The following is a 7,318-nucleotide window of genomic DNA, read 5'->3' as shown; positions in this document are numbered from 1 at the left end:
CGCTCTCCGGGCACAGACCGCGGGCGGTACCTGGAGGGAGGTGCGACCGCAGGTCCAGCGGCGTCAGTGAGGGACGGGGCAGCACCGGCGACACGGGACCCCCGGGGACCCCCCGTGTGTGACATCCACGGCTCCGGCGCTGTGCCTGGGGCGGGGGCCGGGCGTGGGCGGCCCCCCCCCGCGCGTGCACATTCCCACCGGGACGAACCAGCTCCCGCATCCCACGAGCCGAACGAGGCCCGGGCGCGGGGGACGGCGGAGGATGGGGGGGACACGACACCTTTTGACACTCGTTTTGATTTAAGGGCTCGGCTTCTTGCTGGGTATAGAATTGTCTTTCCTCTCCAGCCGCGTGTAAGGCTCGAAGGCGGAGGTGCCCAGTCCGTACGCGCCCGGCAGGTCGTGCAGGCTGCCCAGCAGCGGCCCCCCGAAGCACAGCGGCCCCCCCGGCAGCCGCGGCGAGGAGGACGAGGAGGAGGACGAGGAGGCGAGAGACGGGACCTGCAGGCTGAAGGCTGCCGGTGCCGGGGGGCTGCTCCCGCCGCCCAGCCCGGGGGACGCGGGGCCCGGCGTGGCCAGGCCGGAGCCGTTGCCCGCGGGGCTGGCGAGGGGGTTGGAGGCGGGCGACAGGAGGCTGGGGGGGGCCGGCACCGACAGCAGCCGGCCCTGCTCCAGCAGCCGGAGGATGTTGCAGGTGGCGAAGGACTCGGAGGTGGTGGAGGAGCGTTTCTCAGAGTCCCTGCTCTGGTCCTTCTTCTGCTTCGTGCGGCGGTTCTGGAACCAGACCTTGACCTTGGGGGGGGGGGGGGGGGAACGGGGGGGGGGGGGGGGGGGGGGGGGGAGCCAGAAAGGCACGGACGGAAAGAGGGCGCGGGGGGGCCGGGGAGAGAGAGGCGAGAACCAGGAGAGAGTGAGAGATACGAGAAAGAGAGAGAGACGTATTAAAATAAACGCCCAAGCGAGATCCATCCTCCGCCGGGGGAACTGCGCAGAGCCGCCCCCGCCTGCCGCTCCCGGGGAAAGCGAAATTCCTGCAGCGCCGGGAGGGAGCGGGACAGGAGCCTGGGGCTGGGACCCTGGGAATGGGAGCCCAGCGAAGGGTGCCTGGGGGTGAGAGCCCAGGAGCTGAACTCTTGGGAATGGAAGCCTGGGGATGGGACCCCAGGGATGGGACCCCAGGGACGGGACTCGGGACAGGAGCCCAGGGTTGGGAACCCGAGGATGGGACCCCAGGGACGGGAACCTGGGGATGGGACCCCATGGATGGGACCCCAGAGATGGGACCCTGGGGACAGGAGCCCATGGATGGGACCCCAGAGATGGGACCCTGGGGATGGGACCCCAGGGACAGGAGCCTGGGGATGGGACCCCATGGGTGGGACCCCAGAGATGGGACCCTGGGGACAGGAGCCCGGGGCTGAGCCCCCCCCGCCGCGCCCGGCTCTGCCCTGTGCTGGTTCTCCCGGGAATGCTGAGCTACGGGACGTGCTGGATTCTCCTCGCAGATGCTCATCAGACCCGAATTTATGTCCCCACCTGCAAACCTTTTCCTCGCCGGGGTAGGGGGAGGGTCCCCGGCCGTGCCGTGTGAGGGGACAGGGTGGCTCCTGGTGGCCCTGGATCTCTGGGCACGGACCCAGCTGGGGACACCCCCACCCCAACCTGCCTCTGGGCACGGTCAGGAACGAGCCCAGGCTGAAGCCCCGCGGGATCCCCCTGCCCCAAAACTGCCCCTCGGGTGGGACCCGGTCCCCAGCCCGCGACCCCCTCTGCGGCTGCCCCCTCACCCCTGAGCTGGGAGGGCAGCCCCCCTTCCCTCCCTCCCTGGCAGAGCAGAGGGGTAGGAGAGGCAGAGAGAGAGACAGAGAGAGGCGTGAGGGACAGACGGACAGACGGAGACGGAGGTGAGGGAAGGAGACGGATGGGAAGACACTCGGATTAGAGCGCGGTGGGCGGGGGGCGGCACGAGCGGGGCCGGGCCGGACTCTGGCGGGACCCCGGGGTAGGACAAGGCCGGGCCGCGTCCCCCCTGCTCCGGGGCCAGCAGGTCTCGGACCCCTCGGAGTCATCGGAAGCTCGCAGGGGCAGGACAGTCCCTCGGTGGCACGGCCCTCACGCGTCCCCAGCACAATAGAGCCACAGTGCAGAGCTAATGGAGCGTGGGGGTGGAGGAGGTCCCGGCGCCCCGGCCCCTTCCCAGGGACACAACAGAGGAGCTGCCGCCGGCCCGGGCGGCTGGAGGCTGGGGAGGAGCTCCCGGGCAATGGGGGACACCAGGACCGCGGGGCCAGCACCCCCTGGGACCACCGGTGCTGCCGGCCCACGCCCTGCCCCCCTCGTCCCACGTGGAAGCTCCCAAGGGCATCCCCTGCCCACACACACCCGCACAGGAATGTCCCTCCCTGCCCCAGGGCTGATGTCCCCACCCCACCGTCCCCACGTCACTCCATGCTGGCAGTTAGGGTGGTTTTGGGCACAGTCCCTTGTCCCTGGGCATGGCCAGAATCACCATCCCACCAGCTCCTCCCGTGGGGACCTCCTGGAGCTGCCGAATCCTGGGCAGTGCAGATCCCAAACACGCAGTGGGTGGGGACAAACAGGGCCCACAGAGCCCCTCAAACCAGCTCAGCAGTGACACCTTAATGAAGGCCCAGCACAAATCTGACCAGGAACACACAGCCCTGGCACTCCCTGCTCCAAACATCCCCCAGGCAGCAACTCCGGAAGAGCAGGAGCTCAAAAAAATCCCCATCAGTGGGATTATGTCCTCGAGGATGGGCAGGAAGAGCCCATGGATCAGGTCTGGCATCTCCTGGGTGCAGCTGCCCCACCCCTGTGCCGGGGAGATCAGAGAGGATGGGATGTGCTGGATCCCACCCTCGGGGCTGGGGGGCACTTCCAGCCCTGAACCCCAAACCAGGGGATGCTCCAGAGCCCCCCTGCCACAGTCCCTGCCCAGGGACACCTCCCACCAGCCCAGGCTGCTCCAAACCCCATCCAACCTGGACTTGGGCACATCCAGGGGCAGCCACAGCTTCTCTGGGCAACCTGGGCCAGGGCCTCCCCACCCTCACGGCCAGGAATTCCTTCCCCATATCTTTCCCAATATTTCTCCCCAATATCCAGCCTGACACCAGGGGATCAGTTCCCTCTCTCACTGCTGTTGGAAGAAACCACCCGAGCAGAGCCACAGCCCTGACACATCAGAGCAGGAGCCTCAGGAGCATCCAGAAGGAAGGACCAAATCCCTCAGGAAGAGGCAGGAGCAGCTGATCCCACTGTGCAGCATCGCAGCTGGGGCAGGAAAGGGAACAGCCCCAGGGTTTCAGGGAATGCAAGGACTTGGGGACATCAGGTGGGGTCAGCAGGTGTGGGCTGGAAACCCCTCAAGGCAGGAGTGTGGAGTGACAGTGGAAGGGGGAATGGCTTCCCACTGCCAGAGGGAAGGGATAGATGGGATATTGGGAAGGAATTCCTGGCTGGGAGGGTGGAGAGGCCCTGGCACAGGTTTCCCAGAGAAGCTGCGGCTGCCCCTGGATCCCTGGAAGTGTCCAAGGCCAGGTTGGAGCAACCTGGGCCAGTGGAAGGTGTCCCTGCCCATGGCAGGGGGTGGCACTGGGTGGGATTTAAGGTCCTTTCCCACCCAAACCATTCCATGACTCTGATGATTCTGACATGGGTTCCAGTGTGGAAGGGTGGAAATACGCTCCCTATATGAAGAGGATCCACTGGGTTCCTCCTTCCCAGTGCTGCTGTTGGGAACCTGTCCCGGCACCGAGCCCCTTCCCAGCTGGAATATCCTGTACTCCCAGTGCCGTCACCAGCTCTGGCTGATGCCACTGGTGGTGATGAACCTCCAGTTGCAGGCACAGACAGAAACACGTTCTGGGGCCCTCCCCGCCCTCCCTCTGCGTCCCATCCTCTCCCACGAGGTTCTCCCACCCCGGACTCCCCTCTGTGGCTCTCCCCCGCACCCAACACCCCGCAGAGCCCGACCCAGCCGAGCCCTCCGCACTAACCCTGTCCCCTCGGGGCTGGCCCGGTGACACGAGCCCTTCCCCACCCCAGCTCTCCGCACTAACCCTGTCCCGGTGACAGGAGCCCTTCCCCACCCCAGCCCTCCTCACTAACCCTGTCCCCTCGGGGTTGGCCCGGGTGACAGGAGCCCTTCCCCGCCCGCCCCGGTGACACGGCAGAGGAGCGGGGGCCGCGTTTGCCTCGGCGGCTGAAGTTCATCTGCAACTTGTCCCTAATTAGTGGCTCCCTGTCCTTTTCACCCTCCATTATGCTCAGCCCCGAGTCCCTCTCGGAGGAGGCGGATGAGCTCAGCCAGACGCAGCCCTTGACAGCTCCATGAGTAATTCCCCTCCAGCCTCAGCCTCCCTCCTCGTCCCCCCTCGGCTCCGGCTCCTCCTCCTCCCTCACTCCGCTCTCCCTCACAGCCCCCTCGGCCACCGCGGCTTTGCCAAATTGCTCCCGATGAGCTTTTCCTTCCCTACAAAAAGCAGCTTCCTCGCTTTCCTTGGGCTGGTGCCGCAGCACCGACGCCCTTCCCGGCTCAGCCTGGAGGGGCCGGGGAGCACCACGCTGGGACATTCCCGGTGGAATTCCTCGCACCACTCCAGCATCCATGGAGGGGGTGATGCAGCCCTCTGGAATATCTCGTTTCCCGCCAGACCGTGGCTGGAAGGGGAGAGGGAGAGCGAGGACATCCCTTCCCTAGGAAGTCTAATTCCCAGACGTGCCGTTCTGGGGACAGCCGCGACATCCGGCCGGGAGGGCACAGGGAGAGGGGGAGAAATCCCGGGAATCGCCCAGGGCTGCTGATGGCTCCGAGTCCCCACCCTGGGGCTCTGGGACCCGGGACCGCGGGTGACATTCCGGGTAGGGCCAGGTTGGACACGGACAGGGAGAGCAGGAGGCCCTGGATGTGCCCGGAGAGCGGGACACGGCCGGGATGCGGGAGCAGCGGGAAGGGGACTCTCCAAGGGCAGGGAGGAGGGAGCCGGGCAGAGGAGGCGCTCGGGAAGCCCCGGGAGACGCGGAGTGCGAGACACGGCACCGGGTGAGGAGGGAGGGGGAGCACGACCTGCAGAGCTGCAGATCCCACAATTCCAGGCTGGACTGGGGAGGAAAGAGCCTTAAACCCCACCCAGAGCCACCCCTGCCATGGGCAGGGACACCTCCCACCAGCCCAGGTTGCTCCATCCTGGCCTTGGACACTCCCAGGGATCCAGGGGCAGCCACAGCTTCTCTGGGAAACTCATTCCAGGGCCTTCCCACCCTCACAGCCAACAATTCCTGCCCAATATCCCATTTAAATTTCCCCTTTTCCAGTTTGCAGCCATTCCCTGTGTGCTGTCCCTCCATCCCTTGTCCCCAGTCCCTCTCCAGCTCTCCTGGAGCCCCTTCAGGCCCTGCCAGGGGCTCTCAGCTCTCCCTGGAGCCTTCTCTTCTCCAGGGGAACCCCCCCAGCTCTCCCAGCCTGGCTCCAGAGGGTGCAGGCAGTGACCAGGAATGTCAGACCTCACGGCATTTTTTTGGGATAAAAAAGCCATTTGGAAGGTCCAAACCTGCAGCCTGGTCATTCTGGGAGACCCTTCCCAGTGTGTGGGGGGAATCCAGCTGGGACCCCTCCCCGTGTCCCCACGGAGCCCCTCACCCTTGTCCCACCACCCCTGATGTCACCAGTGCATGGGGGGGCTTCACCCCCCAAAAACTGTGTGATCCCATCCCATTCACAGTTATGGGAATGATGTAAATAAAAAAATAATTGACAATTATATATATATATATATATATATATATACAATTTTGTATCACATATTATTTTTATTTTCTAAAAATATTTCACAGTCTATGTATTATCTTTTATATGTCATATATAAAGTCTAATGTATGTGTTATATAAAACATGTAATGTATTCCATAAACTATATTTTTATACGATAAATTTTATTCTATATTTTATATTTATATATTATGATGTTGGTATTTTTCCTTCTCCCTGAAGCTCCTCCTCGTCCTTTCTCCCCATTCCCTCTGAGGAGAAGGGCAGGGAAAGCCCTGATTGCTGCTGGAAAAGCAAATCCTGCAATTCCCTGCACTCCCAACAGCTTTTCCTGCAGTGACAGTGTCCACGGGGCCCTGGCTGGCTTGGAAAATGGGATGTGGATCCTTTGGAGAGCTCGGCAGGAGTCCCTGTGTCCCTCCTGAGCTGTGTCACCTCCTGTGTCTGGCTTAGGCAGCCAGGAGCTGCTTAATTTACTTTCATTTTATTTAAATTTATGTTACTTTATTTTTCTATTGCATTGTACAGAATTACATTTTAACCTATTCTATTTTATTTTATATTTTTATTTATTTACTATATTTTATTTTATTTTGTTCTACTCTATTCACTATATTTTATTTTTTATTTACTGTATTTCATTTTGTTTTGTTCTATTCTACTGTATTTTGTTTTGTTCTATTCTACTGTATTTTATTTTGTTCTATTCTTCTGTATTTTGCTTCGTTCTATCCTGCTCCATTTAATTTCAGTTCTATCCTACTCCATTTTTATCTTGGTTTATTCCGTTTTATTTTACTTTACTTTGCTTTATCCTCTTCTGTTCCTTTTCCTTGAGGAAATTTTGTTTTACTTCCTTTTATTCCCTATTGTTTTATTTGATTCCTATTTTAGTTATTTTATTTTATATTTTATTTTATTTTATATTTTATTTTATTTTATATTTTATTTTATTTTTTTTTTGTTTTATTTTATTTTTTGTTTTATTTTATTTTATTTTATTATATTTTATTTTATTTTATTTTTTATTTTATTTTACTTATTTTATTCCCCCGGATTTCTCCTCCCACTGCTCTTCCCTCTGCCCGGATCTCCTTCCCTGGACCCCCCACGCTCCGTCCCGTCCCCCCCAGAGCGGGAGGAAGGCGGGGGAGCGTCACCTCACCCGCTCCCTGGCACCTGGAATGTCATCCCAAATGTCACTGAGCTTGGAATGCCGGAGCTCGTCGCGCCGGGGATCCGGAGCACACGGAGACGGGGGAGCTGCCAGAGCGGAGCCTTGGCAGGGGGTCACGTCTCCCACGTCCCCCCGAGCCCCCCGATTCCCGGGTGCCAGGCAGGGGGCGGGAGGCAGCACAGGGAGATGGGAACAAACATGGGAACACGGCACCATCCCAAGCCCACGGCACCATCCAGAGCCCACGGAACCATCCCGAGCCCATGGAACCATCCCGAGCCCACGGAACCATCCCGAGCCCACGGAACCATCCCGAGCCCATGGAACCATCCCGAGCCCATGGAACCATC

At 60.4% G+C, this 7,318-nt stretch overlaps 1 protein-coding gene across 1 annotated transcript in view; it reads right to left on the bottom strand.

The window, feature by feature from the left end:
• Nucleotides 1-247: 247 nt before the first annotated feature.
• VAX2 (ventral anterior homeobox 2) overlaps nt 248-7,318 on the bottom strand; it is a 22,206-nt gene continuing 15,135 nt past the window's right edge. Inside the window, exon 4 of the mRNA XM_027670133.1 lies at nt 248-792. Within this exon, the coding sequence (XP_027525934.1) occupies nt 301-792 (492 nt within the window). The 3' untranslated portion in view covers nt 248-300. The remainder of the gene's footprint in view (nt 793-7,318) is intronic.

The sequence above is a fragment of the Corapipo altera genome, unplaced genomic scaffold (genome assembly GCF_003945725.1).
Source record: "Corapipo altera isolate COAL_440 unplaced genomic scaffold, ASM394572v1 166, whole genome shotgun sequence".
NCBI lineage: Eukaryota > Metazoa > Chordata > Aves > Passeriformes > Pipridae > Corapipo > Corapipo altera.
Note: the sequence above shows the minus strand (reverse complement) of the source record. Positions and strands in the feature narration are given on the sequence as shown.